This window comes from Corvus hawaiiensis, chromosome 17, assembly GCF_020740725.1.
Source record: "Corvus hawaiiensis isolate bCorHaw1 chromosome 17, bCorHaw1.pri.cur, whole genome shotgun sequence".
NCBI classification, from domain to species: Eukaryota; Metazoa; Chordata; class Aves; order Passeriformes; family Corvidae; genus Corvus; species Corvus hawaiiensis.
This window is the reverse complement of record NC_063229.1, coordinates 16,499,781-16,516,086: the sequence shown is the minus strand read 5'-3', so window position 1 is coordinate 16,516,086 and position 16,306 is coordinate 16,499,781. Positions and strand designations below refer to the sequence as shown.

The following is a 16,306-nucleotide window of genomic DNA, read 5'->3' as shown; positions in this document are numbered from 1 at the left end:
GCTGTGTGTATTGACAGATTCCTTTTACCCGGCAGCCTGACAACCAACAAGATTAGGGGCCATTTGGAAAAAGCTGCAATGGCTAAGCAAGGCAGCACATCTGCTGATGCCAGCACTCGGGCCGGAATGACATTAGCTGAAAGTTGGGAAGGAAGGAAATTGATGTTGAATGTGACCATGATTCTGATTTCCAGATGTGAGGAAATCCATGCTCTATTGTACTCTGTGGGCCATAACTTTTGGGTGAATTGAAGTCATTTTATTGGATAAATTGATGTCAATTAGTGTCATTTTACTAGATAACATGCCACATTAGTTTTCAAGACTATCTGTCCTGACAGGCCCAGATTTAATTCAGTGTGTTTTGATTGGACAAAAGGAAAGAATGTGGTGCTTTTAAAGGAAAATGTAAAGAGACATTGTGAAGACCTAGATCCTTCTAATGATCAAATGTTAGATTGAGGTTAAATAATCAGGCTGTATTGTCACTGAGATGTGTTACTGCAGTTATAGTAATCACATCCATCAAAAATGCAATTTCTCAAGCTTATCATCTGATATGTACCATATATATGCACATTAGTTTGCAGTAAAAGAGCAAGGGACAATAGCTTTTTGGACCTTTTCATTTTCCTGCTAGTCATGTTGTTTCTGATATACTTGAGTTGTGCTGTGGCACCTGTCTTTGTTGGAACAAAGCTATTCTCTCACTAAAAGCAATTAACTTGTGATTTGGTGTGTTCAGCCAAATAGCCTCGTATTTGCTTTGATGATTTTGTGACTATTTGAGGGTAAACCCAGCAAGCTGACACCGAAGAAATGAATCTTTAAGGCTGCACTGGATGGTTACAATAAAAATCTAAACCAAAATCAAATAAACCAAACTAAACTAAACTGATATGATATAATTTAATAATATTCCTCCTATAGTGAAGCTATAGGAGGAAAGTTTACAAAGAATGTAAAAAGTGTTTAAAGAAACTTCCTAAAAGCAAACTGTGTGAATAAATACTGGCTAGTGGGAGAAAAATCTTCATCCTTTATCTTGCTCAAATAGTGCAGTAATGTTTAACAGTAACACTTTTTCATATGTATATGACAGTACACTATAAAACAAATACATATTAATGCAAAGTTTGTCATTTCTCTTTTTGGATTATTATGAGACAGGATGGTAGAAGCTTAATGGAGAAATAATGCTAACCTCTTCCATGTTGTTTTCCTTCCTGCCATGGCAGTGTGCTTCCGTCCCAGTGACATACACTGAGGTACCCAGTGTTGACATCCATTTTCTAGCCACTAAGAGACTAAAGGCTGCTTTTAATTTACATATTACATTTAAAAGAGAAGTTGCTGCTCTCCTTAGGGATAGACTACAATAGCTACCCAAATGTAAGTACAATTTTTTTTAAGCCAATGGAAACAGTGGAGACTGATCCACAACTAGCTAAAACTGGACTGGCTTTTGTAGATGCACAAGAATTATTGCTTGAAAGGCAATCTCTGTCCTCGAATCTCTGGGTGAGGTGAATTTGCTCCACAATGCTCCAGGCTGTGTTAATGTGACTTTTCAGGTTCTTGGCTTGAAATAAAGTTAGCCAGCTTGCTTAGTTCCCACACAGAGTATGCCCCCATTTATTTGCAAAATACCTTCTTGCCACGGTGTGATCCAGCGTAAAGCTATTGAACTTAGTGTTCTGTCTGCAGAGCTTCAGTGTGAGCCTAGAGGACACTTACAACCTCGAAGGGACTGGAATCTATCTGCCTGGAGGATGGAGGATTGCATGATATGGAAGTAGTTAATGCCAGCCTGCAAAAAGACAGCTTGAGTTGTTCTTCCTAGTAGAAGGAGTAGTAGAAGAAGTTTAGACTGACAAGGTGGGGATAAATACTTTTTCTATGGGATGCAGATGACAGCAGAGTTATGTGGTTTGGTCAGACCACTGAAACCATCACACATACCTATTGAAAGGGAAATGACAAAGATGCAGAGAAAGCCCTATTCCAACAGTCCTTACTTACATAATTTGTCCTGCAGAAGTCTTTTAAAAGCTGCAAGACATAATTTACAGGAAGACCCATGCCTTTTCTTACATTGACATAACATTGTGGACTAACTGGTGGTGTATATTTACAGTGATGTAATGAATATTTGATGTAAAAAATTTCTCTCACGGGAACTTCTGTGAGCTGTTTTCTAGGAATGTTTATCATGACTTTTGAAGTGTTAACTCCTTTGAATGGGCAAACTATATTCCTCCACTCATTCTGCCAGATTCTTGGTAAAAATCTACAAATTTCTTTTAGATTGAGATTAATGGGGTGGCATCACACAAACCACAACTGGATCTGTCATAGTAATTTAATAAATTTATAACTCTCATACTTCCAGGATAAATATAATTTTGAAATGTGGTTACCATTAATATCTTTTAAGAACCACACAAAATTCACTATATTTTTCAGCACTCTGGTCTGGATCTTCCCTCTGTAGATTATTTCTAGACCTTCAGCAAAATGAGGGAAATAAACTGTTTCAAAAGCATTTTTTTTTGTGCCTATGCATTTTGCAGGCCAGAGAGTAAGAGTTTCCTACGCAGCCACACAATTCCTACTGCTTCTTTAGGAGAGCAAGTCTTTTTCTACAGATTGTTAAGGGTTGTAAGGGATGCAGTCCCAACACTTCCCCTGCCATGAGCAGGGACACCTTCTACTAACCCAGGTTGCTCTGAAACCCATCCAGTCTGGCCTTGGACACTTCTGTTCTCTGGGCGTCCACAACCTCCCTGGGCAGTTCAGGAGTGATGCAAGTAGGCTGTCAGTGTGGGCCGAGGCTGAGGCAGGGGAGGATTTGCAGAACATACCCAGGATGTGCTCTAGGGATAGCACAGTAATGATGAGATCTATGAAGTTGCAAGGGGGGAAGATGGACACAAAGAGGCAATGACAGGGAGCAGTGGTGCGAAGCTGCCTGTTCTGAGTCACAGCACTGGCACAGGAATATGGAGCTTTTCTCTGTGGAGGAGCCTGGGGGGAAGGTGATCTCTTCTGCTTATTCAGGCTCTTTCAAATGTACAAGCTTCTGAGCATATTTTCACAAATATCACTAACATACAAGTAACATTAACATACAGCTGCTATTGACAGATATAAATTTGTTGCTCTTCTTGAAATATAATTAGGGCTATAAATAATACCGAACTGAAAGCTCCGGGAGCTGTGTGTCTCTCCAAGAATTTTTCTTTATTTTAGACACCAAAGAAATACTAACGATAGTCACAGAAACAAGGAAAATACCTTAGCTATATTCCCTCTGCTATCTGCACTGTGATTTTGTTCACTGAGCTCAAGGAGGCTGTTTTCTGCATGTCTCTTTTCTGCATGTTTTTCCGTGTCCCCTGAGCCTCTTGACTGCAGTTCTGTGTCTTTTTGGAGCTTTCTTATTTCTGCAAAGGGAATCACTGCCATCTCCTGGTCAAGCAACAGAGCATAATAAAATTCTTCCACCCACTTGTGAGATGTACCATTGCCCCCCACTCTGTGGAAGCAGGGATTTTCAGCGGGGGATCCCTATGGATTTGGTGCAGGCCATTCTGTGATTATTATACCAGTTATTTATCTGAGCATTCAGAAAAAAAGGGAGCACTTCATTCATCATAGGTTGGCTGTCTGGTCCAACAGGTCCCGACTAGTCAAATTTGTACGTTTGTTCCATCATTGATGTAATATGTAAATGGGGATAAATCAATTATTTGTGCTATAAAAGCAGGACAATTTAAGTATGCTTTCCTTAGACAATGCCTTAGACTTCTTTAATACCCTTACAGATCAACAATACCCCTTTGTGTTACACATCCACATAAATTCAGTCTGTACTTTTAGTTTTGCTTCCTGAAGTGACTGTATCAGCACAAGAGCTTAAAAATCTGTTGAAGTGAATGGCTGAAGGTGCAGCTGGATGCCATCAGTCCTATCAGCTAGTCATATAGTGCCAATAAATGCCTTATGCTTGCTTTGCTGTTTAAGAAATATCCCTGTGACTGCTTGTGAAGGGACAAAACTATTTCCTTTCATTTATTTGGAACAATCATTTCCATAAGACCTGTATGTCTCCCCTAAAAATCTAATCTTCAGTATGACTACATTTTCTATGGTCTTTCTTCATTAGAAAATTCTGGCATATATTTAAGTCAGCTTAAATATTTATTTTCTCAAATACCAGTTTGGAATGAGCATTTCCTAATTTTTGTCTTCCAATAACTTGCCTTATTGTGACCTCTGAGTTCGTAGCCACAAGTAGATTAAAAAACCCACTTAAGTATAGCCACCTTCAGAGCCAATCTGCCAGCTAGTGCTATATAAAGGTTGCACTTCGAAATGTCAGTATGCATTGTATCTTGTGTGTCTGGAAAAGACTAATGGGTAAGGAGGCAAAGCTGGGAAGTACCAGTACAGCATTTTGAGACTTTGGTTTGTGGTTTACAAGAAAAAAAAAAAGTTCTTAAAAAATGAGACCAGGGGCTTGCAGCCATTTAATGTTTAGATTCATTGTGTTTGTTCACATCCTTTCTGTGCTCTAATTCCATAGCTCTCTCAATTGACTGCATGGGAGAAAAAATTTGGCCAGAAGCTGACACCACTTCTCAACAAGGTTAGGAGAAACATTTAATCTCATTTTTTGTTATTATTAGTTCCCATTCATATCTACAATGAAGGACAACAATTTTTTATTCCCCACCATGTAGTCTGTGAGACTTTAAGGATAAAGGATTTGGTTTAATGGTTTTCATCTTTTTACTTCTTAAAGAGCAGGTATTATTTTATGGCACTCTTTCTCATACTCAGTAGACCTCCACTCATCTAGTGAACAAATTATTTGAGCATATTGTTATGCCCAGAAGATGCATATGTCTGTATCATATGTATTAGCCAAATGTTCCAAAGAAACCCCATGCCGCAGAACAGATAATTGTAAAAGGCTTCTCACCAGGAAATAATTTAGAGGTAATCAGACCTGTCCCTGGTAAGTTTTGGAGCTTTGTAGACATACAAGATGAACTCAGATTAAGACTTTGACCTGTCTGTGATATAAAGTCTAACAACGGCAGACAGCAAAGCAGGAATGGTGGCAGCTTTAATCATGGGTTTTGCCCACATTCAGCAGGCCAGCAGGGCACTCATTTCAGAGACTCATAAGATTATTCTTTCCCCGTGAAATCCTCTTGCTGCTTTCTGGTTCGCTGACAGCATCTGAAAATGTGTTCTGATCTGATGTGGTACCACTAACAAAGGAATTCTCTCTGGCCTTCATCCATAATGAAAATTGCAAGAGATTTCACTTCTAACCTGGTAACTGATCTTTAAAGTCAATTCAAAAAAACACTTACCAGTCCTGCCGAGCTGCGGGTCAGTGAAAGATTCCACCTGTTTTCGTGTTCTCTCCTACAGTGCCTGCTTCTCTTAGTCAAATGACAAAAACCAGTGAACAGAAGGCATGGTTTTCGTCTTAAGTTTTCATGTTTAAAACCTGAAACCTTCAGGTTTACTGTCAAGCCTATACTTTTCGAGATCTCTTAACAGTACAGAGCCATCATGTGTAGTAGGCTCCACAGTGTTCCCTTCTGCTGAAAAAGAAATCATTATAATCTTTTCACATGGTCCTTCATCTAGCTGAACCCCCTCATTTCCTTGTCTCCTTTCAGCTTTCCCTCCCTGAGGTTGAAAACTGAAGACTGTGATCACTATGCAAAAGATAATGGATGTTACCAGCAGTTTTCAGTGTGCCTTTGGAGGAGGTGCAGACAGCTGACAGGGTGTGTTACCCATCTGTTCACTGTCAGTTTATCACAGAGTCTGCCCGTGTTTACCAAACAGCATTCAAGGAGGGAGGGATCAAGGGAGCCCTCCAACTTTGCACTGAAGCAGATGAGAGTACTGCCATGAGCTGTTTGTTCAGCTCTGGGGTCCCGAGCTGCACCAGCGAGGCCATGATAAGCCCCTGGCAATGGTAACAGCCTTGGTTGCCAGCAGCCTTCTTCATAGTAATGGTAGTGCCTGTGGTTCTACCCCTCAGCTGGCCATCAGGAAACTCCTTACTCAGGAATGTCTGTGTCCAGAGTTCCAGAAGGGTGAACACTGGGTTTTACTGAAGTATCTCAAGAGTGAAGTTACACCCATGGAGAATGCAGTACTGAGAGGGGGACAGTGCTGCTCCTGCTCCGCACTCCATGCTTTCCTCTGGTACCTTGTAGTGATTCACTGGACCCTGCTGTTAGCTGATGCAGCTTGCTAACTGAGCAGAAAGCATGCCAGCAAAAGAATGAAGAGATTGTGGCTGAGTTAGCAAATTGAACCAGTTCACAGAAAAGTGGGATGAGTGCCAAACCTGGCCCAGGACGTGCCAGAACTGTGAGGCTGAAGCCCTTCCCTTCGGCTGCAGCACTGAATCTCCGTGTACATGTATACCCTTGCTCTTAGGCAACCCATCCATTTGACTGTACATTTAAGCACACGTGACTGCTGTGCCAAGCAGCATCTAGAATCAAAGAGAGAGATTTTCAGGGAACTAAATTAAATGAATGGAAATCTGTTGGTTTCTGTAGAAGTTCTGTCTAGGGAAAGACTAAGAAAGATTAATGTGTTGCCAGATGTATCAATCACATGGATGTCCTATGTATAAACTGTTGATGTTTTGTGGCTCTGCAAAGACAGTAATTTATTAAAAATCTCTTCCATTTAAGACAGAACATTGTGAAGAAACTATAAATAGAAAAAAAAAAAGGAAATTACTATTTTACAATCTGGCATATTTTCATCTTTGTTCTACACATCCCACATTAAATCATGCTGTAGCACTTAATGCAGGACTGAAGCAGCTTTATATAGGGGGATCTGAATGCAGGGAACCAAAATCTCCTTCCCCTTATACTGACTATACTTCTACTGCTTTCAGGGGAGAGATGCATTATAAAAAAATTAGCCAAAAGTTTCTTAGATACTGTTGATGAAATTCATCTGCAGTTGATCTTTTAGTGGTGATTTTAATTTTAATATCAAGTGATCATTCCTCCTGTGAAGAAGCTGGCTTAAATGCTAGGGGGAAAAAATGGATTCTGACATGGTTTTGTGAAGCAATCATTTCTTATGGTGTTTTCAGTCAGAAAATGAAACAATGTCCCTTCCCTTTGGCTGTCCTATGCTCTCCACTGTTTTGTGGAAAAGAGGAAAAAATCAGGTGATTAAAATCCCTTTCAACCCTGCTCTTTCAGAGACTGTTATCTTCCTCAGTTTTTTTTTCACAAGAGCTGATGAAGTGTAAGGGATTGGTCAGAGAGAGGATTGTGCACATAGCCTTACTATCTGACTGAATCTTCCAAAATGCAATTCTTCCGAGTGCTAACTGTAGTGAATTTAATGGAACACAAGGTTAAAGTGAAAAACTAGAAACAAATCCTCTCTGTCTGAAGGCCGGTCAATAACTGAATAGTTTGACAATTCCAAACCCCTGCCACTTTAATGTAATTGAAGTGTGTGGAAAAGACATCCTGTTTCAGCACCTACCAGCAGCAGCTTCCATTACAGGTGATAGCACTCTGAATATATTCAGGCCATACTGGTGTAATGATGGGAAAGGAGTGGGAGTGAACAGTTGTCCTGTCTTTAAAATCTATTTTGAGGGTTTTTGTAGGTTTACACAGATTGCAGTTTACTGTGTATATCAGTTTTGGGATGCACATGGAAGCTCTTAGTATGTCTGAAGATTTTTATGGGCTGGTCTGTCTAAAACTAGTGAGGCTGAACACTTTTGAGGGTAGTTATGAGGAGTCTCTCTAGCTGTCCATTGTCTGGTTCAGATGAGCAAAAAAGTGATATTACTGGAGTGGTATTATGCAAAAAATCATATGAAGGACATGTGCAAAAAGATATGAACAGCGAAATTAATTTTTAAATATCACCCTTAATAGTGTTCATTCAGCTGTATTGATCAAAAATTCCTTTTTGAAAAAAATTTCCTGTGACTGCTTAAGCTGTATTTGCTTATTGCTCATGTTAATAAGTGGGAAAATTCATTTTGAGAAAGAGAGAGCCTGGGAGTGATTCCCTTCATTTCCTCTGGCTTTCAGAGGCAAGAAGCAATTTTGCATGTTTGATTGTCATTCAGCTGCAGTAAAGGATAGCCCCAGGAGGGCCAGTTTAGGGCAATTACACCTGACTGACCTGCATAGGCATGACAGCAGCTGATGGATCTTTACACAGAAAAGCTTAGTTTTACAGGTCTCTCTTTTGGAAAGCTCAATATTTTATGTGTGTGTCTATAGCTGTACGGATTTTGAAATGTCCTGCTGACAAAACCAGCGAAATTATCCCAGTGGAGCTAACTGAATATTTACTTCTTCTGTCTTTACGGAATCCAGCTGCTCCAGACAGGATTTCAGACCTGGGCAACTGTTCTTAATGCATTCTCCTTTCAGCTGTAGATATAGGCAGCATAATTGTAAAGCGATACTGGAAATGTCTTTGCTTGATAGGTTTTTTTTTAGTTTTAATTCTGCAGCCCCTGCCGTTTTTCAGAATCTGGCAGTGGAAATTTCAGATTCACATCTAACATGGCATTAATTTGGAAGAGGGCACTCTGTCCTTTCATGAATTTCCTTAATCATGAATCCAGAAGTAGATTTTTGACTGCGATAAACACAATACAACTTTAATGGTTACCTAGTACTTGGTTATTCTGGGAGGAGAAGAAGCCTGCGTTGACTATCTGCTGATCACGAGCAACCTTCTGGAAGCCATTAGCCACATGGCTTGGCCCAGCAGAAAAAGTTTCCATCTGAGGAAAAGAGGAATCTTATTCTCTCCTTTTCTATCTTAACATGGTAATTTACCTTTGTATTTAATTTCTCCACATGCAAAGAGGGATAATGCTATTTACCAGCCAGTAAATGCACAGCTGCTGTAATTTCTATGGATTGTTAATGCACAGGTATGCTGAAACTGTAGTTTTAATTCCATTACTAATTGGAAATTGGGAAGTTTGCTAGAGCCTTTATCAAATAGAGATATACTAAATGGAACTGTGGTTTTGTAAGCCATGGCAACTTGTCATAAAATCTTTTCTCCTGCCTGATTTTATGTCTGCAAAAGGCTGTTGAAACCAGCAGGAGTTTTACTTACTGCTGCTTATACAGATATTTCCATGAGATTTAACGTATTTTACAATTTTATGCGTATCCGTGAATAAAACTTAGCTACTAATGAGGAATTAAGCTAGAAATATGTGGTTTCCAGTTTTTTTCACCACTTTGAGACCAGACTCAGATGAGTCTGATCTCAGCTATTAAGGCAAATTCTAAACAGTATTTTTTGACATTTTTTTAATGGTTATAAAAACCCAAACTAAAGGAAACTCACTTGATGAAGGGAGAAACCCAGAGCTTCTCATCAAGAACCTTTCTGGGGTATATACAGAGAGGAAAATCAGGAGGAAAAACTGCTGAATTTGAGTACAGGTGGTTCAGAGGTCAGAGGATGCCTGTGCTCCCATGAAATTGAGTTATTTCTGTGCTGCAAAAACCCCTTCTTGGATGGCACAGGGCATATTTCTTGTGTGCAGATTCTCAAGGTGGTTCAAAAGTGTTTCATGCCTAAACCAATAATAAATCTTGTAGTGTTTAGGACTCAGGGGGACCATGGAATTAATAGGGTTTTCAGCTATGGTTCTTTTTCTGTTCCTAACAATTCTATTTTCTTTTAGATTGCCACAAAATGCTGAACTAATGATTCCAGGGAACAGTCCAAGGAAACTCTGAAAGATTTTCCAAAGCTTGGGTATCAAATTTAAAACTTGACTTTGTACCTCCAGTGCCTAATTATTTATTTTGTGTGACCAATACTCTGCAGTTGCTGATGGTTCATTTTATTGCCATTAAATCACTTCAGACACTCATTACTGCAACATTCTTCTGCAGCTTTTTTCAATTGCCTTTGGATTTCGTTGTCCTAAAAGACATATAATAATTTTTTTTTTTTTTTGGTCCCACAAGACTACTTATCCCACTTATCAGATCATTGGTGATCAATTCCTGGCAGATCCCAAGAGAGATGTGAGCCGTGTAGTGCTGATCACACGCATCCAGTGTGAAAACTGCTGTTTGTTTCTTGTCACTCCACAATTGTAATGCAGTCATTTCAGTTAGAATTACATCTTGTTCTCATTTACCATCTGTACAGAGGTGAAATAGCTCCCTACTTCATAATTTTAAATTACTGCTTAAAATGTTGGAAATTTCTGTTGGGTTTGAGTTATATGCTTAAACCTATTGGTTATTGCTGGTTTGCAATCAACTCTATAACACCAGAGTAGGCAGAAGAAATAAGGCTCAAGGTTTGTTATTTCTTGCAGCAAGACACACTATGCATTATACCAGCTCTAAAATTGCTTATTATTAAAATTGCTTATTATTTCAGAAGACTATAATAAACTCCCTGAAAAATAAAATAGAACTGAGTTCATGTGGAATCAGAGATGAATGATGCATCCTTGCCCAATCACTCTCTGCAAGCATTGCATTAACTTTCATGCGATAATTTGCAGATAAGTTCCATCAAAAACCCAAGCATTCAAGGACCTCTAATAATGTGAATTTGATTTTTGCACATTAAAACTGTGATAAAACCATACTAATTATTTTTAATTATCTCAAGATGAAAATATGTCACTCATGTAAGTAATTATGTAAGTCATTTAAAACTGATTAAATAATAATGATTCTTTCCTCATTGCCTTCAACATACTTATAACCAAATTTAATTTTAAGCAGGATTGAGAAAATAATCACTTGATTCAAACATTAATTACTAATTTTAATCCTAATTCATTTAAAAACAGACCTATTTTTTTGCAGACTCTGCAGGGTATTAATTGACATTTTACAAAATGAGTCATTATTTTGGCAAGGAGAATTATTTTTCAAATAGTGAATCCTGTCAGCCAGAAGGGGTTGTTAAAGAGCTCCAAGGGAGCTTTGGCAGCTCAGTGAAAGCAGCTTTATTTAGCAGCAGTTTGGCTTCTCCAGGATGACTGGAAAAGTCGTGGTAACTCTCTGCTCTTCAGACCAGCCAGAGTGCTGCTCTTTGCTTTCCCTGCTGCCAGTGGGCAAGAAAGCTGAAGAAATTGTGTCCTAAAGCAAAGAAACAGCTTTATTGAGACATGCTGGAACAGGATAGAGAACACTTTAGATCAGTTTAGAAGTGTAAAAATCAGGAGGTTTATTGCTTTTTTTGAAATGGATAAAGAGTCTGAGCGCAATCTGCTCAGGATTTGACCCAGGACCCAGAGCCTTACAACAGTAGGGCTGGTTTTGTTGGGGGTTTTCTGTCTAGACCCTCTCTACCTGCTAACCTCCCTTGTTAGGAACTGGGGGAATCACAACACCCTCCAAAAGTGGGACAGATTTTTGGATGTAAATTCCTTTGGTAAAGAACTACCTTTTTGATATGTAACTTTGAGAATTAAACCTAATGGCTGACTGTTCTATAAGAAGAATGACACTAATACATCAGTAATTTTTCTGATACTAAATCTTAAGTCCTGATGAGATTATTATAACCATCATGTGCACTAAATAACTAATGTCACCCATCGGTTTCACTCCTTTTTCCTGCAGCTAATTCAATCGCTCAATTTTGTTCATTCAAATCACATGCTTTGTAAGCTCAAGGGTGATCAAGACCACCTAAGGGAGTGTACTGTCCTTTTACTGACTTTTAGCAACATTTACCATACAGCCTGCATTTTTTACACTTACCAGTTTCACCTTTCAGCTCCTCAGAGAATCCATCTTAAATCAGAACTGGAGACAGCTTGCATGCTCTCCTGCTGCACCAGGCACTGCTTCAGCCTTTAAAACCTGCTTTGGACAAGCTACCTCTTTTTTTGTCAAAGCCTGACGGAAGAAAAACTTTCAGCCAGTATTTATCCCTGATCACTTGTACCCCTTTGTCTCCTTCAGGCTGTATTTATGTTCAGATTGAACTGTCTTTACCTTTCTCATTATTATTTTCTTATAGAGGCATCTGTTTTCCTCAACTCCTCATTTTCACTTAATTATTTGGCCCCAGCAGAGAGGCTTGAATACTTCTCCATCATAACTGACCATTTGTCTCCTAGTGCAGGCTGAGCTTTCATGATTCCATCAAATTGCCTCGGTGTCATCTTGTGACAAACTCTATGACATGCTCCTTTTATTATCAATTAACAAGAAATATAGCAAAATATTTTGTTCAATCTTCATGTACTGAAAAATTTACTCCCACTCATTTCATCCCCTTCAGTGTTCAAAGTCCTTCAGGGTTTTTTTGTGTCTGTACCAGAATCCTTTGGAGGATTGATTAGTGTCTCCCAAATCAGCATCACTTCAACTTGCTAATATCTATGCTTCAGTGGTTAATGAAAATGTTCAGCAAACTCAGTTACAAGACACATACATAAGAAATTCCACTTGCAGCTGCCACCCAACCCCACACACCTCATCATCCAGCTGCTATAGTTCCCATGTTCTCCATCTTGATTATTTTCCACACTTCCACTGTATCAGATGTTCCAAATCTACAAAATCTGCACTTGTTCTGTTGTTGCCAGGCCTGATTCCTTGCTTTTAGCCCTGGAAATTCTGCAGACCTAACCTCTCTGCTTGCAGGTTGGTTTGTGCATTGCTCTCTTCTTTTTCCACTTGAACCTGTTCTTTCCCAGCACTGGTTCATACCCCACAATTTTATGACATCAAACCAGTTTTTCGTTTCTACCTTAACAGGAGTCTGTGGTTTCCCCCACAGCCTTAGGGGACTGCACAAACAGGAAGAGTTCAGCTCTACACTGCCAGTTTGAGCTGAAATCAAACCCACCCTTCCCCTTCCCATTTCTACTTCTGACTCCTCCCCACGCCATACAAGTATATCAGAACTTAAAACTGCTCAGCAGAATGCAGGGCTAAGGAACTAAAGGGTGTAAGAGAAAATAAGATCAACCTTCTTTCCTTATAATATAAACCAACTTTTAATAATAAAAACTTCTCTCAGGTTTTCAGTGAGAACAAGACATACATTTCAGTGTAAAACAGTGCACAGTGTACATGCCCTTGGTTACCCTGCGTCTCTTGTGTTGACAGAGGCTGCAGGCGTGGGCCAGGATCCTGCCCAGGCTGCAGCTGTTATGCGGAGCAGAACTGATGGGGACACAGCCAGGGCTCACCCAACGGGTTCTTTTTTACTTTACGGTCTTCCTATGCTTCTTACAGTACTAAGTACTTTTTAAATTGAGGATTCAGTGAGGAAGCATCTATTTCTTCTTCAAATAGCAAATGGTAAGTTTTCCAAAATTTAACAAAAAGTGCATTGAAATAGTGATCTGCTCATCTGGCTGCAGTCCAGAACAGATACCCAGTACCAAATCCATGCATCCCACAGCTGGCAGTCCATGGGCTGTCCTAGTTCCCTGCAACATGTTGCTGTAGATCAGAGGAAGCAGATAAAAGTACAAAATAAAAAAAAGAGATAAAACCAAAACAAGTTCCTTCCCCAAAATTATTTCCGTCTGTGAGAGAAGAAAACAAATATTAAAAAATTAAGAAACAAGATTCATAACAAACTGCATCCCCCAACTTGCCATAAACAGTTTTGCATTCAAGAGAAGATTAGAAAAATTTAAGAGGCCTTCATGTCCAAATAAAAACATTCAATTTTAGTTTTTGAGTTGCTTTGGATGTTAATAAAATAAAATTAAGCCTACTAAAAAACAAACAACAACACAAATAAAACCCCCAAACCTTTATTTTCTAAAATATACATTACAGCAAAGCACTCCTGGGTTTCCTGACTGGGAGCTGGTTTAAAGGAGGCTGTGGAGAAACAGAGGAATGGGGAGTTTCCTGTACACCTGCCATGTTAGGGAGGGCTGGTCATGTTAAGGCACTCACTCCAAAAGAACATTATTTCTGTCCTGAGACTGCTGACATGTCTTGATTAGTTTCAGCCAGTAATTCGGAAAAAATGACAATGCTTAGGGTAACACTGACAGAATGGAGAACAATTTTTCAAACAAGAAAAAATAAAGAACATTATATACACGATTCCTTTTTTCTTTTAACTTAAAAGCATCCCTAATACATCTTAATAACTGTATTTAAGACTGCTTAAATACTGAAGATTTTAAATAATGTAGATTTTTTTCAGTAAACTGGGAGTAACTGTGTATACTGCCAGTATATTGGTCCCATTTTAAACAATATAATTTTTATTTTAATCTTGTACATATAATAACATGATCGAAAACACGTATTATTCCACTCCACATAAATAAGTATAGCTCTTCTGACCTGTTTTAAAAACTACATCTGTTCAAATAATCAGATTGTAAGACTGTATTTTTTCTCTGTAAAGTTTTCTTAAAAATCCCACACTCCTCTTCACTAGCACTGTATTCCAGAGTACATAATCACAGGGCATTAGTAAAAAGAGTTAATCAAAAACCTGAAAGCTACAGTAAGTAAAATGAAGTAACGATAAGTAGTATTATGGAATGTATACTCTGCAGCATAGATTCTCTCACTGGGCTGAAGTGGAAAATTACTCTGGAAGAAATACTTTATGTTCTTATTTGAATAAGCCATAGACTTATTCTTTGCTCAGAAGTGCAGGTCTGTTCATGAAAAAGAGGGGTTTATGAAGATACCGCTAAAGGATGTTGACCAAAAACCTGCTGGCAGTTAAATGGGTGCCAGGTGCAGTACAGGGAGAGAGGCATGTCCATCAGGATTTTCTGAACCAAGCTGTATCTTGAAGTCTACAACTTTGAGGTGGTTGCACAAAGAAGTCACCAGGAGAACTGTGCTTTCTTGAAGAATAATGGTCATTTTCCAGCCATCTGGCGAATGGCAGCAGCATCCATTCTTGCCTGTGGTGTTTGTTTCAAGAATTTCAAGTAGTCAAAGAAATACACAAATCCTGCATGGGTTTCAGGCGTTCAAAGGCAGATTCCTGATGCCTGGGCCAGCAGGTCCCTCTCTTCCAGAGCGCAGCAGCACCATTGGAGACAGTTCGTAGGGTCCTCGGCCAGGGCTCCTCAGAGCCAAGTTCTCTTGTGGGGCTGCCAAGAGGTGCCTCTTACTTCTATAAATCCCCATCTGTAGGCGGCTGGCACAACCTATAGAGTCTGTAGTGCAGATGAAGAGTAGGGAATTAAAGATCATACAGATAACAAAATTATTGGAATAATGTATGAGGGTCAGCAGCTTCTTTGTCATTCTGCAAGCTTTAATGACGTATCAAGAATACCCCTCTTTTTAATCTTAGTAATTGCAAATTTAAAAGTGCCACTAGCCATTTGTTAACTAAAGTATTTACAATCACTGTTTACAATATTATTTGAGACTCTCCATCGCTTCCTCTTAATTTTGGCTCAGTCTGGGTGTTCAACAGTCCCTTCTCTCTTTTTCTATTTCTTTTGGTTTTAAACCCAGTTCACCATTTTTCCTGAACAAAAAAGTTCTGCCCCTCATACAGGCTGGGGTACCAAACACATAAAAGAACCTATCTGTTTGTTGACATGCTTGAACAAATCTTAAAATTAATAATGATCTTTTCAGAGAAATTTTTTGACTCACAAGATTATCAAATTGAGAACAGTGGTTAAACCTAAGCGCATGTTGACTTGACATTCATGCATGACTTTGTGAGCTTTTTCTTGGCTTTTTCTTCTTCACTTCTGATTAAACTCCAGTCTTTTGTAACTTCTCTTTCAAGATGGCTATTACAGATTTGTGCTAAGAAATATAATCCTGGGAGTTAATATTAATTCACCAGATCTCCTTTTAACTTTGTTCAGTTTTATTTCATATTATGATGGAATCCAGGAGGAGCACACAATATCTGAGCTTTATTGCCCTGAAATAATCCAAGTAAATACTTCTGGAATTTATCATTGTGATTTAGAGTCTACTCAAAAGAAAAAAAACCAACTCATCTTGTGATTTGTTTTTAAAACTGTTTCTTTTTGAAGGTAACATGCAGTTATGGCCATAACAATGGAGCCAAAGTAACGTATGGCCATTAATAAGGCAAAATAACCACACTGCCAAAACACTGATGGATGGCACCTGGGCCATGGTACAGGAGCCAACACCATTGTTTTAGTTTAAACATCTCTGAGAAAATGAACCAGGACTGTTAGAGGAAACACCACCACAGTCTCTAAAGTTTAAAATAATTTTCTATAAACATTTTGAGGAGCGGATAGGAGAGAAAAAAGAAA

General features: G+C 38.9%; 1 protein-coding gene and 1 long non-coding RNA gene across 6 annotated transcripts in view; one reads left to right on the top strand and one right to left on the bottom strand.

Moving 5' to 3' along the window:
* Window positions 1–9,946, top strand: part of LOC125334598 — a 47,351-nt gene extending 37,405 nt beyond the window's left edge. The window contains exons 4-6 of one of the 2 annotated variants that reach the window (XR_007207178.1): window positions 4,589–4,651; window positions 5,703–8,876; window positions 9,755–9,946. This is a non-coding gene — a long non-coding RNA (uncharacterized LOC125334598). Of the gene's footprint in view, window positions 1–4,588; window positions 4,652–5,702 lie in introns of both variants that reach the window. The other variant, XR_007207177.1, reaches the window with a different exon arrangement.
* Window positions 9,947–13,809: 3,863 nt separating this feature from the next.
* PREX1 (phosphatidylinositol-3,4,5-trisphosphate dependent Rac exchange factor 1) overlaps window positions 13,810–16,306 on the bottom strand; it is a 144,737-nt gene continuing 142,240 nt past the window's right edge. For all 4 annotated transcript variants that reach the window (XM_048321609.1, XM_048321607.1, XM_048321608.1 and 1 more), the window contains exon 40: window positions 13,810–15,208. In XM_048321609.1, the coding sequence (XP_048177566.1) occupies window positions 15,166–15,208 (43 nt within the window). In that variant the 3' untranslated portion in view covers window positions 13,810–15,165. The remainder of the gene's footprint in view (window positions 15,209–16,306) is intronic.